The 24,285-nt window shown below is 47.3% G+C and overlaps 1 protein-coding gene across 1 annotated transcript in view; it reads right to left on the reverse strand.

Moving 5' to 3' along the window:
• The window catches only part of LOC311129049 (exocyst complex component 4-like), a 181,299-nt gene that overhangs the window by 132,544 nt on the left and 24,470 nt on the right, over window positions 1–24,285 (reverse strand). Inside the window, exons 6-7 of the mRNA XM_084161309.1 lie at window positions 18,947–19,193; window positions 5,486–5,660 (exon numbers count right to left, since the gene is read on the reverse strand). Of these exons, the coding sequence (XP_084017435.1) occupies window positions 5,486–5,660; window positions 18,947–19,193 (422 nt within the window). The remainder of the gene's footprint in view (window positions 1–5,485; window positions 5,661–18,946; window positions 19,194–24,285) is intronic.

Raw genomic sequence — 24,285 nt, forward strand, 5'->3', positions numbered from 1 at the left:
GTGACTGAATAAGAAAACCTAATTTCACATAATGAGTATTCTAATCAAGAGATGACATTATCGCGCATCGCGCCGTGGGGGAGTGAGGAGCCCCTGGCAACCTGGGGTTGGCAGAGTGGAGGCAGCGGTAGCGGCTTTAGTTCCCGCGCCGCTGGAGAGCGAACGGCTTAATGCCTTCCATTAACGCAAAGGCACAGCACAGCCGCGCAATACCTACACTCCCTCCTCTTCCCTCCTCCCACTTTCTCCAACTCTCTTTAACGCTCTATCCATCTTCCCTGCCACAATCTCTTCCATTTGCCTTTATTTTAGACAGAGACAATTCTTTTATTTAGGATAACCAATTGTACACTAATAGTTGTAGCAGTTCCCATCCTGACAGACACCTCGTTAAGTTCGCTGATGACACTGCCTTGATCAGCCTGTTGCATGATGACGAGGAACACCATGGCCCGGTCCTAAATGACTTTGTAGAGTGGTGTGACGAATCACACTGGGTCCTCAATACCAACAAGACCAAAGAGATGTGCATAGACTTCAGGACGCGAACAACACCTACCTCTGCAACTTCTATCAGAGGTCAGAACATAGAGATTGTAGAGGAATACAAATAGCTGGGTGTCCTCTTGGACAATAAGCTTCAGTGGTGTAAATGAGACAGTTCTGATCTACAAAAAGAGTCAACTGAGACTGTACTTTCTCAACAAGCTGGGATCTTTTAATGTTGGCTGGACTATACTGACTCTGTTTTATAAATCTTTAATTGAGAGTATTTTAACTTGTTGTATTGTTTGTTGGTTTGGCAAGGCCACTGTCAGCCAGAAAGATATGCTGAGAAGGATTATCACCACAGCAAGCAAGGTACTTGGAGTCAAACAGACAACCTTGGATGAGATCTTTAAGGTCAGGGCCCTCAGCAAGGCTCACAAAATCATTTTAGACCCAAGCCACCCCCTGTACCCGGACTTTGAACTACTCCCCTCTGGGTGCAGGTATAGGGCACCCCCCCTGGCAGGAATAACAGAACTAGACAATCATTTGTGCCAGGTGTGATATCCCTCATAAACAGCTCGGGCTAATGTTCCTATTGACCCAGTAAGGCCAGCAGGCTAGTCTCTTTTTATTGGTATGTAACTGTTATGAATGTTGTATGGTCAATTTGTTTACTACAGTAAAGTAGAGTTGCCGTAGAGGGTAGGTGATTGAGCCAATTGGAAGCCAATGGCCATAGTTGTACATCATGAAGGGTCAGATTGGGATTTTAGCCTATTTTACAAAACTCCATCCAACTATCTATCCATCTGACTGGCTTTGAGAGTATACAATGCCAACCCTCCAGTCCTCACCCCTCTATCTCTCTATGTCCATCTCTTCATATTCTCCTCCAAACAGAGCTAAAACACTGGTGACTAAATCGACAGGCAATCAGTTGGCCCAGCCAATCACGACTGTTTATCCAGTACTTCCCCAATCACAGCGTAGTGTAAGGACCAATTTTGAGCCAATCAAGGGGCCTGGGCCTTAGATAATCAATGTTTAATAAGACAGAGCATTTGTCCTCAGTTCCAAAAAAGTAGGCTTTGGACAAAATGTGATTTAAGTCTAAGTGCGTCTTCGATCCCTAAGGCCTGGCTGCCCGCCCGCCTGCCCGAAGTGAGCTTAGCAACAGTTGGCATGGCGGAGTCGCTGCTTTTCACTCTGAGTGGTTTTGAGGGGTGAAAAGATAGAGAGAGAAAACGCAAGAGAAAATAAAATATATTTACTGTACACGTTCAATGTAGAAATCAATCTGGTTTCTTTATATGCAGCCTGTGTGTGTGTGTGAATGTGAAAGCATGCTGTATCCATAACAACAGTGATGTAGGTTAATTCCTGGAGAGAATGCAGTTAACTCTGTATGTGTGTTCTGCATCCAGCTATGAATTCTGGCAGTGTTTCACCCAACACTCGTTTGTGCAGCCAGTCAATGTTGTCTTTCTTTTCAAAGAAGAGATTATTCTTGTGGAACGAGTGCTGAGAACATGATGAAAGTATGTCAGGCGAAATGCAGTTCCTGAGCTATCTATACACAAACATGTGGGCACGGACCACGCACGCACAAACACACATGTATAAAAAATTAAAATAATTCCGAACATACACACACAATCGAACACACACATACAAACACACACACAATCAAACAAACACACACAATGCTAACTAGGAGAGTGATGTTGGCACAAGATGGAGGGAATGTTGGAGCAAAATTAACGAAATTACAGTTAATGAAAATGTACGCTTAATCCAGTATAAACTAATTTATAGAATTTATTATACTCTACAGCACAAAGGCATGTCTTAAGTGTAAAACTATGACTCAATCTGTGCTTTCTGGGAACGCTATAAAGACCAAAAGTTATGGGCGGAGCTAGAAAGTTGTCTGTCAGAAGTATTATAAACTAATTTATAAACTGGGTGGTTGGAGCCCTGAATGCTGACAGTCTTGGTATATCAGACCGTATACCACGGGTATGACAAAACATTTATTTATACTGTTCTAATTACGTTGGTAATCGGTTTATAATAGCAATAAGGCACCTCGGGGGTTTGTGGAATATGGCCAATTTACCACGGCTAAGGCCTGTATCCAGGCACTTCATGTTGTGTCGTGCATAAGAACAGCCCTTGGGCGTGGTATATTGGCCATATACCACACCACCTCAGGCCTTATTGCTTAATTATGTAATTTATTATAGCAGAGACAAAATTCACAAACTCTACATCACAACGACAGAGTTATGTCTTATGTGTAAAACTAACAATGCCTCCATAATCCGTGCTTTTTGGGAACGCTATAAAAAACAAACGTTATGGGCGGAGGTAGAAAGTTGTCTGTCAGAAGTATTACAACTTTTAATCCGTCTGCTTATTTCAAAACATGGCATATGGGGTATAGTGATAGGCTGGACGATTCTCTTCTCATCACTCATCTTGAAAAAAGGTATACTAAAAACCTGGAAATCAATCAATCCGCCATCATCAACACAATGGAAAAATCTAACGATTTATTATTGAAATAGCATGGGCGACCGAGAAAAACGAATTGGTACAATTTAAGGCCATGTGGCGAACAATAATGCAGGCACTAGGGATGGGGGTGTGGGCAGGTGGGTCTGGGCAGGTGGGTCTGGGCAGGTGGGTCTGGGCAGGTGGGTCTGGGCAGGTGGGTCTGGGCAGGTGGGTCTGGGCAGGTGGGTCTGGGCAGGTGGGTCTGGGCAGGTGGGTCTGGGCAGGTGGGTCTGGGCAGGTGGGTCTGGGCAGAGTTGTTGTTCCTATGTAAGTTATTCCTATGTGTATCTTTGTATCTGGTGTAAATAAAAGAATGTCAAAAAAGATTTTAGAAAATAGATGATAAAAAAATATATATGCTAACTTGGAGAGACACTATCGGACATGAACTGTTTTCAGTCACACACACACCAACCCAGGCTGCATATAAAGAAACCAGATTGAATGTGTACAGTAAATAGTCAATCAGCATTAGTAATGATGTAAAAGACTGTCGTCACTAAAGGTAAGGCTTTATCGGTTTGTGTCATTGTAGTTCATGTCAGAACAGTGAGTCTTGTCTCTGCTAGTTAGCATCATGTGTGATCATTCTTGCTCATGGAAGCCTAATGCATACAGACCAAGCTGTATGCAGCAGACTGGTCTGGAGTGAACTGTCAGAGACCATATCTAGAAAACCAGTCCTAGAGCCATAATGTAGATCCTCACACTCCTCCATGTGTAGTTTGGCTGTAGGCTCTTTAATGCTCAGAGCTCTAGCTGGAGCCCAGCCATCACTCACATGTGTGAAGGGATAATACCCTGGAGCTATACCTCACAATGAGTCTCTTCACAGGAAGTAGCTAGCTACACGTTACTGGAACGTTTCCCCAGCGTGACTGGCTGTTCCCTAGCCAACATCCCCTCTGTCTCCCTCTTTCTCCCCCTGTCTCCCCCTGTCTCCCTCTGGCTCCCTCTGGCCTCCCATGGCTCCCTCTGGCTCCCTCTGGCTCTCCCTGGCTCTCCCTGGCTCTCCCTGGCTCTCCCTGGCTCTCCCTGGCTCTCCCTGGCTCTCCCTGGCTCTCCCTGGCTCTCCCTGGCTCTCCCTGGCTCTCCCTGGCTCCCCCTGGCTCCCCCTGGCTCCCCCTGGCTCTCCCTGGCTCTCCCTGGCTCTCCCTGGCTCTCCCTGGCTCCCCCTGGCTCCCCCTGGCTCTCCCTGGCTCTCCCTGGCTCCCCCTGGCCCCCCTGGCTCTCCCTGGCTCCCTCTGGCTCCTCTGTTTCATCATCAGGCCTGTGTTCCGTTATTATCACTCCGCTCATTTCGACACTTCACTACACTCTGAAATGTGCCCACCTACACCCCCCCAAAAAAAAAGAAAATCTGGTTGATTTTTGTTGTGACACACATTGGAACAGGCACTTTCCCTGATTGCCTGGTTTAATTATAGTCCTTTAATTGGTGTGTGTTGGCTGCACTGTGTTTGCTCTCTGCTCCCGTCTGATTGGCTGAGGAGATGAGCAGCTGTTTGGAAGTGACCTATGACAGATCCCTGAGGAACACCCATGGCAGGCAGGCACCCCCAGCACTCACTGACTAGACTAGTGGAGAGTTTTTGTGTGTGCTTATGTGTGTGTGTGTGTTTGTGTGTGTGTTTGTTTGAATGTGTGTGTTTGTGTGTATGCTTGAATGTGTTTTTTTTATACATGTGTGTTTGTGCGTGCGTGGTCCGTGCCCACATGTTTGCGTATAGATAGCTCAGGAACTGCATTTCGCCTGACATACTTTCATCATGTTCTCAGCACTCGTTCCACAAGAATAATCTCTTCTTTGAAAAGAAAGACAACATTGACTGGCTGCACAAAAGAGCGTTGGGTGAAACACTGCCAGGATTTATAGTTGGATGCAGAACACACATACAGAGTTAACAGCATTCTCTCCAGGAATTAACCTACATCCCTCTTGTCATGGATACAGCATGTTTTCACACACACACACACACACACACACACACACACACACACACACACACACACACACACACACACACACACCAACACACACACCCGGGCTGCACACCCGGGCTGCATATAAAGAAACCAGATTGAATGTGTACAGTAAATAGTCAATCAGCATTAGTAATTATGTAAAAGACTGTCGTCACTAAAGGTAAGGCTTTATCGGTTTGTGTCATTGTAGTTCATGTCAGAACAGTGAGTCTTGTCTCTGCTAGTTAGCATCATGTGTGATCATTCTTGCTCATGTAAGCCTAATCCATGCTTTCACAGTCTAAAGGTTTAACCACATGTGTGCAAATCGTCTGCTGCCAAATCACCCGTGAATCTATATGGATACACAGAACGGCAGATGGATCTTTGTAGATATGTTTTAATGTTTATTTACAGGGATTCGGGACTGTGATAGATTCAAAAATTGACATTTTAAACTTGAACTGACCTGGAGCACGGTCTGGATCTTAGCGGAGACGTCGGCTTGCTCATAGAGCTTGATGCCCTCCTGGGCTCCGTTGGAGGACACCATGATCTGCTGCAGGTGGGCCAGCACCACACTGTGGGCCGCAGCCACTGCGTTGAACTTGTCAAACAGCAGCTCCAGCAGTTCCAGCAGCAGCCTGCAGAGGGCAGCAGAGATAGAGGCTGTGGTGAGGACAGCTGGTGGGATAACAGGTGAAGAAGCTGCAATACACAGCCCAAACATTGGACCTGTTTGAATACTCTAAATGCCTCCTTCCTTCCTTCCTCCCTAATGACATTACTTAATTGGTGAATGCAAAGTAATGAATGCAGGCTTGCTTACACCAATACCTTATGTCAGATCAGTGATTACTTCAAGGAACGGAGGAAAGGAAAGATGCATTTGAAGAGTATTCAAAAATGGCCCTAAGAAGCAGCAGGTACTAAGGCCTAGTTTGAATTTCTTTCAAATGCACCTTTCCTTCCTTCATAGGGTTTCACCTTATCCAGCAGTGTTTGAGTGATTACGTTAAAGAAGGGAGGACGGTTGATATTCAAACAGAAATTCAAACGGTTCTTATCAATTCATCCCAGGTCAGTTGTGTTGTGAGGCTCATACAGGTTTAGAGTTAGAACAGAGGTAAAGACAACTGATCTTGGACCATCAGGAGGTCTCTCGAAGGCAGCACCGCTCCTGTCAGCCTCCAGGTCTAAAAGCTCCTCTCTACTCTAAATGACTCTCATTCAATAACTCTCTACTAACGGCTAAGATAATGCATAGTAGTGAAAACCATGCTGACCTTCAGCTCAATGCAAAAGCTAAATGATGAATTTATATTTCTGATTCAAACCTGCTCTTTAGTAGAGTACTTCAGCTCTTCAGCCTTCACCAGTCCACACAAGGACCAATCTTTCAATGTAAAGAGGGAAAATTCAATAAGTGTTCTTTTAATTGTGGTTGGTTACCTCTAGTGGCGCAGTAGTAGCTGTGCCACTAGAGATCCTGGTTCGAATCCAGGCTCTGTCGTAGCCGGCCATAACCGGGAGGCCCATGGGGCGGCGAATAATTGGCCCAGCGTCATCCAGGGTAGGGGAGGGAATGGCCGGCAGGGATGTAGCTCAGTTGATAGAGCATGGCGTTTGCAACGCCAGGGTTGTGGGTTCGATTCCCACGGGGGGCCAGTAGGAAAAACATAATGTAGGCACTCACTAACTGTAAGTCGCTCTGGATAAGAGCGTCTGCTAAATGACTAAAATTTAAATGTTAAGTGCATATATCTGTTGGAACAGGAGTGAAGCACTTCGTTGTAGTAAGGTACTACAGACCAGAGAAGTATTTAACAATCTAAGCATACTCTCTAAGTATTCTGACCTGAAATATACAACACTAGCGCCAATAGAGTAAATGTGACCAAACAGGTTTCGAACTCAAGTTGTCAGCCCACTGAGCCAAATGCCAGGCATTAGCTTTCAGTTTAGAGTCTCCTCAGCCGAGATTAGGCTTTGTACGGGTGGCATTAACCAACCTACCTCAGCAACATTTAGAACTCAGCATTTAGAATACATTAACTTAATAAACATTAATAAATCTATTTCAAATCGCAGGCAAACTGTGTGTGCAATTCTTCCCACAAAAGGGGCCTCATCCAGGTAGCTGGTTTGGGCTGAGCGGTTTAAAAGAACAGTCGGGGTACTGGCAGAGTGCTTCCACAGTCGCACAGAGGCAGCTGGCTCTGACTACAATTAGCAGCATCTGTCAAAGTCTCTGGGTCCACTAGGACTCACACACATCTGGTGGTCTTTTGTTTTCGGGGATGTGGGGACACTTCTGACTTTATTTACTGAGGAAGGTTGGGCTAAACTCCCTGCCGGATCTGAACGTTAGACGAACACTAGAGGAGGTACTGTGTGGAATGAAGAGTGAGTGAGTGAATGAGTGAGTGCGTGCGAGAGAGAGATGGGATTTTTTTCGAATACCTTTTTTAAACATTAGAGGAATGTTACATCAAATAATATTGAGTGGGAGAGAATGAATGATGTGAGAAAGAGAGAGAGACGGATGGGGAGTGTTTGGTTGGTAGTCTGTCACTAGGCTGGCAGACAGGGAGGGTGTTTGGTTGGTAGTCTGTCACTAGGCTGGCAGACAGGGAGGGTGTTTGGTTGGTAGTCTGTCACTAGGCTGGCAGACAGGGAGGGTGTTTGGTTGGTAGTATGTCACTAGGCTGGCAGACAGGGAGGGTGTTTGGTTGGTAGTATGTCACTAGGCTGGCAGACAGGGAGGGTGTTTGGTTGGTAATCTGTCACTAGACTGGCAGACAGGGAGGGTGTTTGGTTGGTAGTCTGTCACTAGGCTGGCAGACAGGGAGGGTGTTTGGTTGGTAGTCTGTCACTAGGCTGGCAGACAGGGAGGGTGTTTGGTTGGTAGTCTGTCACTAGGCTGGCAGACAGGGAGGGTGTTTGGTTGGTAGTCTGTCACTAGGCTGGCAGACAGGGAGGGTGTTTGGTTGGTAGTCTGTCACTAGGCTGGCAGACAGGGAGGGTGTTTGGTTGGTAATCTGTCACTAGACTGGCAGACAGGGAGGGTGTTTGGTTGGTAGTATGTCACTAGGCTGGCAGACAGGGAGGGTGTTTGGTTGGTAGTCTGTCACTAGACTGGCAGACAGGGAGGGTGTTTGGTTGGTAGTCTGTCACTAGACTGGCAGACAGGGTTGGTGTATGTTATGAATGGTTAGGGACAGGCAGACAGACAGACAGACAGACAGGGAGGGTGTATGTTATGTTATGAATAGTTAGGGACAGGCAGACAGGGAGGGTGTATGTTATGAATGGTTAGAGACAGGCAGACAGACAGAGAGGATGTATGTTATGTTATGAATGGTTAGGGACAGGCAGACAGGGAGGGTGTATGTTATGTTATGAATGGTTAGAGACAGGCAGACAGACAGACAGACAGACAGACAGACAGACAGACAGACAGACAGACAGGGAGGGTGTATGTTATGTTATGAATAGTTAGGGACAGGCAGACAGGGAGGGTGTATGTTATGAATGGTTAGAGACAGGCAGACAGACAGAGAGGATGTATGTTATGTTATGAATGGTTAGGGACAGGCAGACAGACAGACAGACAGACAGGGAGGGTGTATGTTATGTTATGAATAGTTAGGGACAGGCAGACAGGGAGGGTGTATGTTATGTTATGAATGGTTAGAGACAGGCAGACAGACAGACAGACAGACAGACAGGGAGGGTGTATGTTATGTTATGAATAGTTAGGGACAGGCAGACAGGGAGGGTGTATGTTATGAATGGTTAGAGACAGGCAGACAGACAGAGAGGATGTATGTTATGTTATGAATGGTTAGGGACAGGCAGACAGACAGACAGACAGACAGGGAGGGTGTATGTTATGTTATGAATAGTTAGGGACAGGCAGACAGGGAGGGTGTATGTTATGAATGGTTAGAGACAGGCAGACAGACAGAGAGGATGTATGTTATGTTATGAATGGTTAGGGACAGGCAGACAGACAGAGAGGATGTATGTTATGTTATGAATGGTTAGAGACAGGCAGACAGGGAGGGTGTATGTTATGAATGGTTAGAGACAGGCAGACAGACAGAGAGGATGTATGTTATGTTATGAATGGTTAGGGACAGGCAGACAGGGAGGGTGTATGTTATGTTATGAATGGTTAGAGACAGGCAGACAGACAGACAGACAGACAGACAGACAGGGAGGGTGTATGTTATGTTATGAATAGTTAGGGACAGGCAGACAGGGAGGGTGTATGTTATGAATGGTTAGAGACAGGCAGACAGACAGAGAGGATGTATGTTATGTTATGAATGGTTAGAGACAGGCAGACAGGGAGGATGTATGTTATGTTATGAATGGTTAGAGACAGGCAGACAGACAGACAGACAGACAGGGAGGGTGTATGTTATGTTATGAATAGTTAGGGACAGACAGACAGGGAGGGTGTATGTTATGTTATGAATGGTTAGAGACAGGTAGACAGGGAGGATGAATGTTATGAATGGTTAGAGACAGGCAGACAGACAGACAGGGAGGGTGTATGTTATGTTATGAATGGTTAGAGACAGACAGGGAGAGTGTATGTTATGTTATGAATGGTCAGGGACAGGTAGACAGGGAGGATGCATGTTATGAATGGTTAGGGGCAGGTACAAATCACAATGAGACATACCTCAGGGAGCATGACGTGTCCGTCTTATGTGGTGAGGAGATACAATGGGATCTCTCTTCCACACACACACACAGACACAGACACACACACAGACACACACACACAGACACAGAGCCCCCCCACCAGGTTCTGACCGTCACCTCATTCCCTATCTACCTTTCGCCTGTTTTCTTTTCTCATCCCTCGTTCCATGTGATGAATCTCTCTCATTCTAAAGAGCAGAGAAGGAAGAGGAGTGAGAGTCCCATTCCCCTCATTATCTGACAGAGGAGGCCGTTCTAATAGATCTTCTCAATTCCCTGAAATACTGCTCCTCCTTTCCCAGAAGGGTTGAACCCACGGACACCCAGGTGATGGATGGCAGAGAGAGGGATCACGCACCGCGGTCAACCGGTCATTCAGGGTGTGTGTGTGTGTGTGCATGTGTTTAAGTGTGAATTAGTCTGTGTGTTAATACATATGTGTGTGTTGAGTGAAAGAGAATGTGTGTGTGTGTGTGTGTGTGTGTGTGTGTGTGTGTGTGTGTGTGTGTGTGTGTGTGTGTGTGTGTGTGTGTGTGTGTTTAGCATGCAGTGTGAGGTGGGCTAGCTGGGGCCCTAACTCAACCAGGAGAATGTTATTTATTGTCCCCTGTAGTGTCTTCACGCGAACCATTATGCCGACACATACACACACACCGACCCCGACACACACACACACAAACAGACCCCGACACACACATAATTGGCTATATGAAATAAACTCGCTATATGATCAGCCATAGTCCAAAACATGGCTAGTTGCATCAACAGACATAACAGGGTTGCCAAATTCCCAGGCTTCCAACCCGGATTACTAGAAAACCTGGGAATTTTGGGAAAGTTACCAGAATTTTGCAAGCCTAACCAGGATAAACACCAACAGATCTTTAAAAAAAAGACTTTCACAATATGACAATTCAATATGTCTGTGACACCATCTAGCTAGCCATCTTACTGTCCCCTATATCACCATGTCAACTAAATTCCTCTAATATTAGATTAGAATAAGAGAGAAAGCACAGGAAGTAGGCTTTAGATCTGTATTAAAATCAAAGGACTGCACACTAAGGATGTTTTTGTGGAACCCTTTAGAGTCTGGGCATTGTCTACTGAACAGCACTATCTCTGTGTTGTACATTATGCAAGAAAAAAACACCTTGCTACACTACTTCTATAGGGGTTTCCATAGCAACAGGCCTCAGCTTGAACTTATGTGTGCACAAACACAAGTATATGCACATACACACTAGTGGAGGCTGCTGAGGGGAGGACGGCTCATAATAATGGCTGGAACGGAGTAAATGGAATGGCATCAAACCATGTGTTTGTATTTGATACCATTCCCCTACTCCGCTCCAGCGATTACCACGAACCCGTCCTCCCCAATTAAGGTGCCACCAACCTCCTGTGATACACACAGTAAACAAAAAACTATATGGAGAAGGTGGGGTTGAAAACAAGCTACATTGTGTCGTCCTATACTGGGGTCAGATGAGATTCAGCACAAGATGGGAGCCAAGGCCTGATCGAACATCTCTGACAGAATAACAACACATAGTCTATATTTTAAATGCTTCAAGATCAATGGACTGTGTGTGTGTGTGTGTGTGTGTGCCTCGTCATGTTTATGTTTAAAGCAGCAGTGTGTCTGTTTTATCATGGTCCATGGCAGGTGTTGTCCCAAATGTCCTGCCTCCACTGTGTTTAACACCTGATTGGCTGTCTGACTAGACTATCCCTGGTGTTGCATAGCATCCCAAAAGGTTGTCCCCTCCCTTTTGCCCTTGTTCACTCCCCTTAACAGATCAGAGACTAACTGGGTAGGTGTCAGTTAAAACTACCTGGTTTCCTCCATATTGACTAACTGGGTAGGTGTCAGCTAAAACTTTAGTTTCTCCATATTGCCTTCACCTATCCAGTCATGTAAGATCCATAAAGGGGAGTAAGCGACTAGGAAAGAGGGGAGGGAGACAACCTTTCTGAAATGAAATGCAGCCAAGGCCTCATCACTAACATACCCAGTGCCCACAATGCTTCAAGAGAGCTGAACCAACGACCACCTCTTGAAACGTCGAAAATGGCTAAGATTAGAGGGCACAAGCTACAGACACAGACACCATGAAAACAGACAGAGAGAACACGAGAGAAACGGAGGCCAAAGAAAACAAGTGCTGAAGGTAAGTGCTTTCTTAAGTGCCGTCATTATATCCCTTCTCTTCCAGTAGCTTTTGTTTTCCTGTTCTTTTTCTGCGGAGTGAATGAATGCTGAGGGGAAAAGCAGAGGCTTGGCTTTATGGATTACTCCTTTTCCTTAAATGAGGGCGTTATGAATAACGTGCGGGGAAACGGCTGGAATTGATCCAATGGGGTACAATAGAGGTAGAGGAGAAAACAATCAAACAGCTAGCAATAAATGGACTGGGAGATGGAGAACAGAGGAGACGGAGAACAGACGAGTCTGAGGAGATGGAGAAAAGAGGAGACTGAGGAGATGGAGAACAGAGGAGGCTGAGGAGATGGAGAACAGAGGAGTCTGAGGAGATGGAGAACAGAGGAGACGGAGAACAGAGGAGTCTGAGGAAATGGAGAACAGAGGGAATGGAGAACAGAGGAGACTGAGGAGATGGAGAACAGAGGAGAATAAGGAGATGGAAAACAGAGGAGACTGAGGAGATGGAGAACAGAGGAGACTGAGAACAGAGGAGTCTGAGGAGATGGAGAACAGAGGAGTCTGAGGAGATGGAGAACAGAGGAGTCTGAGGAGATGGAGAACAGAGGAGCCTGAGGAGATGGAGAACAGAGGAGTCTGAGGAGATGGAGAACAGAGAAGACTGAGGAGATGGAGTACAGAGGAGTCTGAGGAGATGGAAAACAGAGGAGTCTGAGGAGATGGAGAACAGAGGAGACGGAGAACAGAGGAGGCTGAGGAGACGGAGACAGAGGAGATTGAGGAGATGGAGGAGAGAGGAGTCTAGGGTGATGGAGAACAGAGGAGACTGAGGAGTAGACGGAGAACAGAGGAGACGAAGAACAGAAGAGGCTGAGGAGATGGAGAACAGAGGAGACTGAGAGGATGGAGTATAGAGGAGTCTGAGGAGATGGAGAAAAGAGGAGACGGAGGAGATGGAGAACCGAGGAGTCTGAGGAGATGGAGAACAGAGGAGTCTGAGGAGATGGAGAACAGAGGAGATGGAAAACAGAGGAGTCTGAGGAGATGGAAAACAGAGGAGTCTGAGGAGATGGAGAACAGAGGAGTCTGAGGAGATGGAGAACAGAGGAGTCTGAGGAGATGGAGAACAGAGGAGAATGAGGAGATGGAGAACAGAGGAGAATGAGGAGATGGAGAACAGAGGAGTCTGAGGAGATGGAGAACAGAGGAGTCTGAGGAGATGGAGAACAGAGGAGATGGAAAACAGAGGAGCCTGAGGAGATGGAGAACAGAGGAGTCTGAGGAGATGGAGAACAGAGGAGATGGAAAACAGAGGAGCCTGAGGAGATGGAGTACAGAGGAGTCTGAGGAGATGGAGAACAGAGGAGTCTGAGGAGATGGAAAACAGAGGAGTCTGAGGAGATGGAGAACAGAGGAGTCTGAGGAGATGGAAAACAGAGGAGTCTGAGGAGATGGAGAACAGAGGGGTCTGAGGTGATGGAGAACAGAGGAGAAGGAGAACAGAGGAGACTGAGGAGACGGAGACAGAGGATATTGAGGAGATGGAGGAGAGAGGAGTCTAGGGAGATGGAGAACAGAGGGAATGGAGAACAGAGGAGACTGAGGAGATGGAGAACAGAGGAGAATAAGGAGATGGAAAACAGAGGAGACTGAGGAGATGGAGAACAGAGGAGACTGAGAACAGAGGAGTCTGAGGAGATGGAGAACAGAGGAGTCTGAGGAGATGGAGAACAGAGGAGTCTGAGGAGATGGAGAACAGAGGAGCCTGAGGAGATGGAGAACAGAGGAGTCTGAGGAGATGGAGAACAGAGAAGACTGAGGAGATGGAGTACAGCGGAGTCTGAGGAGATGGAGAACAGAGGAGTCTGAGGAGATGGAAAACAGAGGAGTCTGAGGAGATGGAGAACAGAGGAGTCTGAGGAGATGGAAAACAGAGGAGTCTGAGGAGATGGAGAAAAGAGGAGTCTGAGGAGATGGAAAACAGAGGAGTCTGAGGAGATGGAGAACAGACGAGTCTGAGGAGATGGAGAAAAGAGGAGACTGAGGAGATGGAGAACAGAGGAGACTGAGGAGATGGAGAACAGAGGAGTCTGAGGAGATGGAGAACAGAGGAGACGGAGAACAGAGGAGTCTGAGGAAATGGAGAACAGAGGGAATGGAGAACAGAGGAGACTGAGGAGATGGAGAACAGAGGAGAATAAGGAGATGGAAAACAGAGGAGACTGAGGAGATGGAGAACAGAGGAGACTGAGAACAGAGGAGTCTGAGGAGATGGAGAACAGAGGAGTCTGAGGAGATGGAGAACAGAGGAGTCTGAGGAGATGGAGAACAGAGGAGCCTGAGGAGATGGAGAACAGAGGAGTCTGAGGAGATGGAGAACAGAGAAGACTGAGGAGATGGAGTACAGAGGAGTCTGAGGAGATGGAAAACAGAGGAGTCTGAGGAGATGGAGAACAGAGGAGACGGAGAACAGAGGAGGCTGAGGAGACGGAGACAGAGGAGATTGAGGAGATGGAGGAGAGAGGAGTCTAGGGTGATGGAGAACAGAGGAGACTGAGGAGTAGACGGAGAACAGAGGAGACGAAGAACAGAAGAGGCTGAGGAGATGGAGAACAGAGGAGACTGAGAGGATGGAGTATAGAGGAGTCTGAGGAGATGGAGAAAAGAGGAGACGGAGGAGATGGAGAACCGAGGAGTCTGAGGAGATGGAGAACAGAGGAGTCTGAGGAGATGGAGAACAGAGGAGATGGAAAACAGAGGAGTCTGAGGAGATGGAAAACAGAGGAGTCTGAGGAGATGGAGAACAGAGGAGTCTGAGGAGATGGAGAACAGAGGAGTCTGAGGAGATGGAGAACAGAGGAGAATGAGGAGATGGAGAACAGAGGAGAATGAGGAGATGGAGAACAGAGGAGTCTGAGGAGATGGAGAACAGAGGAGTCTGAGGAGATGGAGAACAGAGGAGATGGAAAACAGAGGAGCCTGAGGAGATGGAGAACAGAGGAGTCTGAGGAGATGGAGAACAGAGGAGATGGAAAACAGAGGAGCCTGAGGAGATGGAGTACAGAGGAGTCTGAGGAGATGGAGAACAGAGGAGTCTGAGGAGATGGAAAACAGAGGAGTCTGAGGAGATGGAGAACAGAGGAGTCTGAGGAGATGGAAAACAGAGGAGTCTGAGGAGATGGAGAACAGAGGGGTCTGAGGTGATGGAGAACAGAGGAGAAGGAGAACAGAGGAGACTGAGGAGACGGAGACAGAGGATATTGAGGAGATGGAGGAGAGAGGAGTCTAGGGAGATGGAGAACAGAGGGAATGGAGAACAGAGGAGACTGAGGAGATGGAGAACAGAGGAGAATAAGGAGATGGAAAACAGAGGAGACTGAGGAGATGGAGAACAGAGGAGACTGAGAACAGAGGAGTCTGAGGAGATGGAGAACAGAGGAGTCTGAGGAGATGGAGAACAGAGGAGTCTGAGGAGATGGAGAACAGAGGAGCCTGAGGAGATGGAGAACAGAGGAGTCTGAGGAGATGGAGAACAGAGAAGACTGAGGAGATGGAGTACAGCGGAGTCTGAGGAGATGGAGAACAGAGGAGTCTGAGGAGATGGAAAACAGAGGAGTCTGAGGAGATGGAGAACAGAGGAGTCTGAGGAGATGGAAAACAGAGGAGTCTGAGGAGATGGAGAACAGAGGAGTCTGAGGAGATGGAAAACAGAGGAGTCTGAGGAGATAGAGAACAGAGGGGTCTGAGGGGATGGAGAACAGAGGAGAAGGAGAACAGATGAGACTGAGGAGACGGAGACAGAGGAGATTGAGGGGATGGAGGAGAGAGGAGTCTAGGGAGATGGAGAACAGAGGAGACTGAGGAGACGGAGAACAGAGGATACGGAGAATAGAAGAGGCTGAGGAGATGGAGAACAGAGGAGTCTGAGGAGATGGAGAACAGAGGAGTCTGAGGAGATGGAGAAAATAGGAGACTGAAGAGATGGAGAACAGAGGAGTCTGAGGAGATGGAGAACAGAGGAGTCTGAGGAGATGGAGAACAGAGGAGAATGAGGAGATGGAGAACAGAGGAGAATGAGGATATGGATAACAGAGGAGCCTGAGGATATGGAGAACAGAGGAGTCTGAGGAGATGGAGAACAAAGGAGTCTGCGGAGATGGAGAAAAGAGGAGATGGAGAACAGAGGAGTCTGAGGAGATGGAGAAAAGAGGAGACCGAAGAGATGGAGAACAGAGGAGGTGAGGAGATGGAGAAAAGAGGAGACGGAGAACAGAGGAGCCTGAGGAGATGGAGAACAGAGGAGATGAGAAGACGGAGAACAGAGGAGACTGAGAAGACGGAGAACAGAGGAGATGGAGAACAGAGGAGTCTGAGGAGATGGAGAACCGAGGAGACGGAGAACATAGGAAATGGAGAACAGAGGATTCTGAGGAGATGGAGAACAGAGGAGTCTGAGGAGATGGAGAACAGAGGAGACTGGGGAGACGGAGAACAGAGGAGAGGGGAGAACAGAGGAGACTGAGGAGATGGAGAACAGAGGAGATTAAGGAGATGGATAATTGAGGAGCCTGAGGAGATGGAGAACAGAGGACACTGAGGAGATGGAGAACAGAGGATGAGGAGATGGAGAACAGAGGAGTCTGAGGACATGGAGACAGAGGAGATGGAGCACAGAGGAGACTGAGGAGATGGAGAACAGAGGAGTCTGAGGAGTTGGAAAACAGAGGAGTCTGAGGAGATGGAGAACAGAGGAGTCTGAGGAGATGGAAAACAGAGGAGTCTGAGGAGATGGAGAACAGAGGGGTCTGAGGAGATGGAGAACAGAGGAGAAGGAGAACAGAGGAGACTGAGGAGACGGAGACAGAGGAGATTGAGGAGATGGAGGAGAGAGGAGTCTAGGGAGATGGAGAACAGAGGAGACTGAGGAGACGGAGAACAGAGGATACGGAGAATAGAAGAGGCTGAGGAGATGGAGAACAGAGGAGTCTGAGGAGATGGAGAACAGAGGAGTCTGAGGAGATGGAGAAAATAGGAGACTGAAGAGATGGAGAACATAGGAGATGAGGAGATGGAGAACAGAGGAGTCTGAGGAGATGGAGAACAGAGGAGTCTGAGGAGATGGAGAACAGAGGAGAATGAGGAGATGGAGAACAGAGGAGAATGAGGATATGGATAACAGAGGAGCCTGAGGATATGGAGAACAGAGGAGTCTGAGGAGATGGAGAACAAAGGAGTCTGCGGAGATGGAGAAAAGAGGAGATGGAGAACAGAGGAGTCTGAGGAGATGGAGAAAAGAGGAGACCGAAGAGATGGAGAACAGAGGAGGTGAGGAGATGGAGAAAAGAGGAGACGGAGAACAGAGGAGACTGAGGAGATGGAGAACAGAGGAGATGAGAAGACTGAGAACAGAGGAGACTGAGAAGACGGAGAACAGAGGAGATGGAGAACAGAGGAGTCTGAGGAGATGGAGAACCGAGGAGACTGAGGAGACGGAGAACATAGGAAATGGAGAACAGAGGATTCTGAGGAGATGGAGAACAGAGGAGTCTGAGGAGATGGAGAACAGAGGAGAATGGGGAGACGGAGAACAGAGGAGAGGGGAGAACAGAGGAGACTGAGGAGATGGAGAACAGAGGAGATTAAGGAGAAGGATCATTGAGGAGCCTGAGGAGATGGAGAACAGAGGACACTGAGGAGATGGAGAACAGAGGAGTCTGAGGAGATGGAGAACAGAGGATACTGAGGAGATAGAGCCAGAGGAGATGGAGCACAGAGGAGCCTGAGGGAATGGAGAACAGAGGAGGCTGAGGAGATGGAGAACAGAGGAGTCTGAGGAGATGGAGAATAGAGTAGTCTGAGGAGATGGAGAATAGAAGAGACTGAGGAGATGGAGAACAGAGGAGATTAAGGAGTTGGAGACCAGACAAGAATGAGAAGATGGAGAACAGAGGACACTGAGGATATGGAGAACAGAGGAGACTGAGGAGATGGAGACTGAGGAGATGGAGAACAGAGGAGTCTGAGGAGTTGGAAAACAGAGGAGTCTGAGGAGATGGAGAACAGAGGAGACTGAGGAGATGGAGAACAGAGGTGTCTGAGGAGATGTAGAACAGAGGTTGCTGAGGAGATGAGAACAGAGGAGACTGAGGAGATGGAGAACAGAGGAGTCTGAGGAGATGTAGAACAGAGGTTGCTGAGGAGATGAGAACAGAGGAGTCTGAGGAGATGGAGAACAGAGGAGACTGAGGATATGGAGAACATAGGAGCCTGAGGAGATGGAGAACAGAGAAGCCTGAGGAGACGGAGAACAGAGGAGTCTGAGGAGATGTAGAACAGAGGAGTCTGAGGAGATGGAGAACAGAGGAGTCTGAGGAGATGGAGAACAGAAGAGACGGAGAACAGAGGAGGCTCAGTTACATACAGTACCTCTCCTCTAGTGTTCCTACCTCACCTCAGATACATACAGTACCTCTCCTCTACTGTTCCTACCTCACCTCAGATACATACAGTACCTCTCCTCTACTGTTCCTACCTCACCTCAGCCAGTGAGGTGGACAAAACTACATCCAAAGGCCCTGTTTGAAAACCTACAATATATCCTTCCTTCCCTCCTTGAAGAAATCACAAATTCCTCATGATTGGATAGGTAAAAATCGAGGGTTCGACTTCATAGCTCTCACTTATCCAGGAATGTGAGATCAGTGTTCAGTGTCCACTCAAGGAAGGAAAGCATTTAATTTTCACATTTTCAAACAGGGCCAATGTCCCCAAACCCCGTCCCCTTATCATTTATTCTCCTCTACCCACACCCTTTCTCACTGAATAACCAAACCCATTTCCCCTCCCTCCCTCTTTCCTCACCTGGGCTGGCACTCTGTGGCCAGGTTCTCTCCTCTCTGGTAGGCGTGGTCTGCTACCCCCCCCTCCATCCCTACCGCCCCCCCTCCATCCCTATCTCCCCCCCTGCATCCCATCTCTCCATCCCTACCTCCACCCCTCCATCCCTACCTCCACCCCTCCATTCCTCCCTCCACCCCTTCCTACCTGGGCTGGCTCTCTGTGGCTAGGTTCTCTCCTCTCTGGTAGGCGTGGTCAGCTATCTGGGTAGTGGATCTCTTCAGTATCTGCTTCAGCTCAGGCTCCAGGCGCTCCATGATGGCCTTGACAGCCTCAGGGATCTTCTTGAGCTTGGCCAGGCCCTTGATGAGAACGCCCATGAACTCCTGGGTGTTCTCCTCCGGGTGCACGTCAGGGTCCTCGCGGGCCTCATGGTGCGCCTGCAGCTCTCGCACTAAAAGAGGGAGACACACAGAGTGAGAGAGAAGTAGAGATGGATAGATATACAAAATGGGAAGGGACGGAGGGAGAGAGAGAAATACTGTAGCTTCAGGATGTGTTATTATTTGAAAGCCATCATACTCATGAAACTTTCTAGACACACACATGAAAGAATGAGTTATTGTTGTAATCACCATCATCCAGCTTCATAAACATCATCATAGTCCTACTCTCCTCTCTTTACTCTCAATGCTATACAGCAGTAGTATTATCATCACCACCATAACAACCCCCCTGTACATCCAATCACTAACTACTAGGCTTTCAGCTCTTCCTCATCATCACAAACTTGTGAGTGTTTGGATCAAATTAAAAACATCCCCACAACACTTCTGCACCTTTAACTCTCTGATCATCACCTCAACCCCTTCCCTCCCTCCCTCTCTCTCCCTCCCTCCCTCCCTCCCTCCCTCCCTCTTAGCCGCATTAGCTTGCTAAATTGAGAGTAACAGCAGGGCTACTTTCTAATTCCAATCTGATGATGCAGCCTCCGTTTTCCCTTCAAAGCGGGGTACGTTAAGAGAGTTAATGTTTATGTGAAGTTAATGGACTTTATTTCTCCTGCCAGCGACTTTTTTCACGTCATAATCACTACAATTACCAGCTACTAAATGAGGTGCGCTGAGGCCATTAGACGAAGCAGCGTTGTCCACAAAAGCTGGAGAGTTATGCTGTCGTCATCGCAGCACATGGCACTTAGCATGCGGCGCCGGCAGCTAACTGCTTGCGTTTTGCTGTAATAATGCGGGAGGGAAGTGCCGCGATGGGAAATGACTCAGGCCCTGGGTGTGAATTAAGAGGCTTCTCTCTCTCTCTACTTGAGTTAGTCAACTACCTCCCCCACAAACAGCAGCAATTATAGGGGAGAGAGTCATCAGTTGGATGGTAGGCTCAGACGAGGAGAGGGGGGGTTGGTAGAGGGAAGATTGGCATACGGACAGGGATATGGGGAGGGGTTAGTGGGTTTTAAGGCTGGCATTGCGACTGTATTGGGGATGCGACTGGCATAGGATAGATGTTTGTGGGGCGAGGAGGGGTGGGGCTCTGGCAATGGCATAGGGACAGGGGTACGGAGGAGGGGCTGTAACAGGGGCTGCACACCTGCAGCTGCAGGGTGGCTAGCTGACGAGGTACCGGGGGCACACCTGACCTTACAGGGAATGGGAAGGAGGGTTTAGGCTTGCATTCAAACAAACGTGTTCGGATGAGTTGAGTGGGTGGGTAGCCAGGGCCTGGGAGAAAGTCGTAGAGAGATTAGCTAGATATCAAAATGGAAAAATAACTAGACCAGAGAGAAGCTTTTCTTAATCATATTGTTTGTGTTTTTGCAGCTCCACAGCCAGGGAATTTCATCAACACACTATAACAAACTCCACAGCCAGGGAATGTCATCAACACACTATAACAAACTCCACAGCCAGGGAATGTCATCAACACACTATAACAAACTCCACAGCCAGGGAATGTCATCAACACACTATAACAAACTCCACAGCCAGGGAATGTCATCAACACACTATAACAAACTCCACAGCCAGGGAATGTCATCAACACTCTATAACAAACTCCACAGCCAGGGAACGTCATCAACACACTATAACAAACTCCACAGTCAGGGAATGTCATCAACACACTATAACAAACTCCACAGCCAGGGAACGTCATCAACACACTATAACAAACTCCACAGCCAGGGAACGTCATCAACACACTATAACAAACTCCACAGCCAGGGAACGTCATCAACACACTATAACAAACTCCACAGCCAGGGAACGTCATCAACACACTATAACAAACTCCACAGCCAGGGAATGTCATCAACAAACTATAACAAACTCCACAGCCAGGGAATGTCATCAACACACTATAACAAACCCCACAGCCAGGGAATGTCATCAACACACTATAACAAACTCCACAGCCAGGGAATGTCATCAACACACTATAACAAACTCCACAGCCAGGGAATGTCATCAACACACTATAACAAACTCCACAGCCAGGGAACGTCATCAACACACTATAACAAACTCCACAGCCAGGGAATGTCATCAACACACTATAACAAACTCCACAGCCAGGGAACGTCATCAACACACTATAACAAACTCCACAGCCAGGGAACGTCATCAACACACTATAACAAACTCCACAGCCAGGGAATGTCATCAACACTCTATAACAAACTCCACAGCCAGGGAACGTCATCAACACACTATAACAAACTCCACAGCCAGGGAACGTCATCAACACACTATAACAAACTCCACAGCCAGGGAACGTCATCAACACACTATAACAAACTCCACAGCCAGGGAACGTCATCAACACACTATAACAAACTCCACAGCCAGGGAACGTCATCAACACACTATAACAAACTCCACAGCCAGGGAACGTCATCAACACACTATAACAAACTCCACAGCCAGGGAACGTCATCAACACACTATAACAAACTCCACAGCCAGGGAATGTCATCAACACTCTATAACAAACTCCACAGCCAGGGAATGTCATCAACACACTATAACAAACTCCACAGCCAGGGAACGTCATCAACACACTATAACAAACTCCACAGCCAGGGAACGTCATCAACACACTATAACAAACTCCACAGCCAGGGAATGTCATCAACACACTATAACAAACTCCACAGCCAGGGAACGTCATCAACACACTATAACAAACTCCACAGCCAGGGAACGTCATCAACACACTATAACAAACTCCACAGCCAGGGAACGTCATCAACACACTATAACAAACTCCACAGCCAGGGAATGTCATCAACACACTATAACAAACTCCACAGCCAGGGAACGTCATCAACACACTATAACAAACTCCACAGCCAGGGAACGTCATCAACACACTATAACAAACTCCACAGCCAGGGAATGTCATCAACACTCTATAACAAACTCCACAGCCAGGGAATGTCATCAACACACTATAACAAACTCCACAGCCAGGGAATGTCATCAACACACTATAACAAACTCCACAGCCAGGGAATGTCATCAACACTCTATAACAAACTCCACAGCCAGGGAATGTCATCAACACACTATAACAAACTCCACAGCCAGGGAACGTCATCAACACAATATAACAAACTCCACAGCCAGGGAACGTCATCAACACACTATAACAAACTCCACAGCCAGGGAATGTCATCAACACACTATAACAAACTCCACAGCCAGGGAATGTCATCAACACTCTATAACAAACTCCACAGCCAGGGAATGTCATCAACACACTATAACAAACTCCACAGCCAGGGAACGTCATCAACACACTATAACAAACTCCACAGCCAGGGAACGTCATCAACACACTATAACAAACTCCACAGCCAGGGAATGTCATCAACACTCTATAACAAACTCCACAGCCAGGGAATGTCATCAACACACTATAACAAACTCCACAGCCAGGGAACGTCATCAACACACTATAACAAACTCCACAGCCAGGGAACGTCATCAACACACTATAACAAACTCCACAGCCAGGGAATGTCATCAACACACTATAACAAACTCCACAGCCAGGGAACGTCATCAACACACTATAACAAACTCCACAGCCAGGGAACGTCATCAACACACTATAACAAACTCCACAGCCAGGGAACGTCATCAACACACTATAACAAACTCCACAGCCAGGGAATGTCATCAACACACTATAACAAACTCCACAGCCAGGGAACGTCATCAACACACTATAACAAACTCCACAGCCAGGGAACGTCATCAACACACTATAACAAACTCCACAGCCAGGGAATGTCATCAACACTCTATAACAAACTCCACAGCCAGGGAATGTCATCAACACACTATAACAAACTCCACAGCCAGGGAATGTCATCAACACACTATAACAAACTCCACAGCCAGGGAACGTCATCAACACAATATAACAAACTCCACAGCCAGGGAACGTCATCAACACACTATAACAAACTCCACAGCCAGGGAATGTCATCAACACACTATAACAAACTCCACAGCCAGGGAATGTCATCAACACTCTATAACAAACTCCACAGCCAGGGAATGTCATCAACACACTATAACAAACTCCACAGCCAGGGAACGTCATCAACACACTATAACAAACTCCACAGCCAGGGAACGTCATCAACACACTATAACAAACTCCACAGCCAGGGAATGTCATCAACACTCTATAACAAACTCCACAGCCAGGGAATGTCATCAACACACTATAACAAACTCCACAGCCAGGGAACGTCATCAACACACTATAACAAACTCCACAGCCAGGGAATGTCATCAACACTCTATAACAAACTCCACAGCCAGGGAATGTCATCAACACACTATAACAAACTCCACAGCCAGGGAATGTCATCAACACACTATAACAAACTCCACAGCCAGGGAACGTCATCAACACACTATAACAAACTCCACAGCCAGGGAACGTCATCAACACACTATAACAAACTCCACAGCCAGGGAATGTCATCAACACACTATAACAAACTCCACAGCCAGGGAATGTCATCAACACTCTATAACAAACTCCACAGCCAGGGAATGTCATCAACACACTATAACAAACTCCACAGCCAGGGAACGTCATCAACACACTATAACAAACTCCACAGCCAGGGAACGTCATCAACACACTATAACAAACTCCACAGCCAGGGAATGTCATCAACACTCTATAACAAACTCCACAGCCAGGGAATGTCATCAACACACTATAACAAACTCCACAGCCAGGGAACGTCATCAACACACTATAACAAACTCCACAGCCAGGGAACGTCATCAACACACTATAACAAACTCCACAGCCAGGGAATGTCATCAACACTCTATAACAAACTCCACAGCCAGGGAACGTCATCAACACACTATAACAAACTCCACAGCCAGGGAACGTCATCAACACACTATAACAAACTCCACAGCCAGGGAACGTCATCAACACACTATAACAAACTCCACAGCCAGGGAATGTCATCAACACTCTATAACAAACTCCACAGC

The sequence above is a fragment of the Coregonus lavaretus genome (assembly GCF_964263955.1).
Source record: "Coregonus lavaretus genome assembly, chromosome: 5".
NCBI lineage: Eukaryota > Metazoa > Chordata > Actinopteri > Salmoniformes > Salmonidae > Coregonus > Coregonus lavaretus.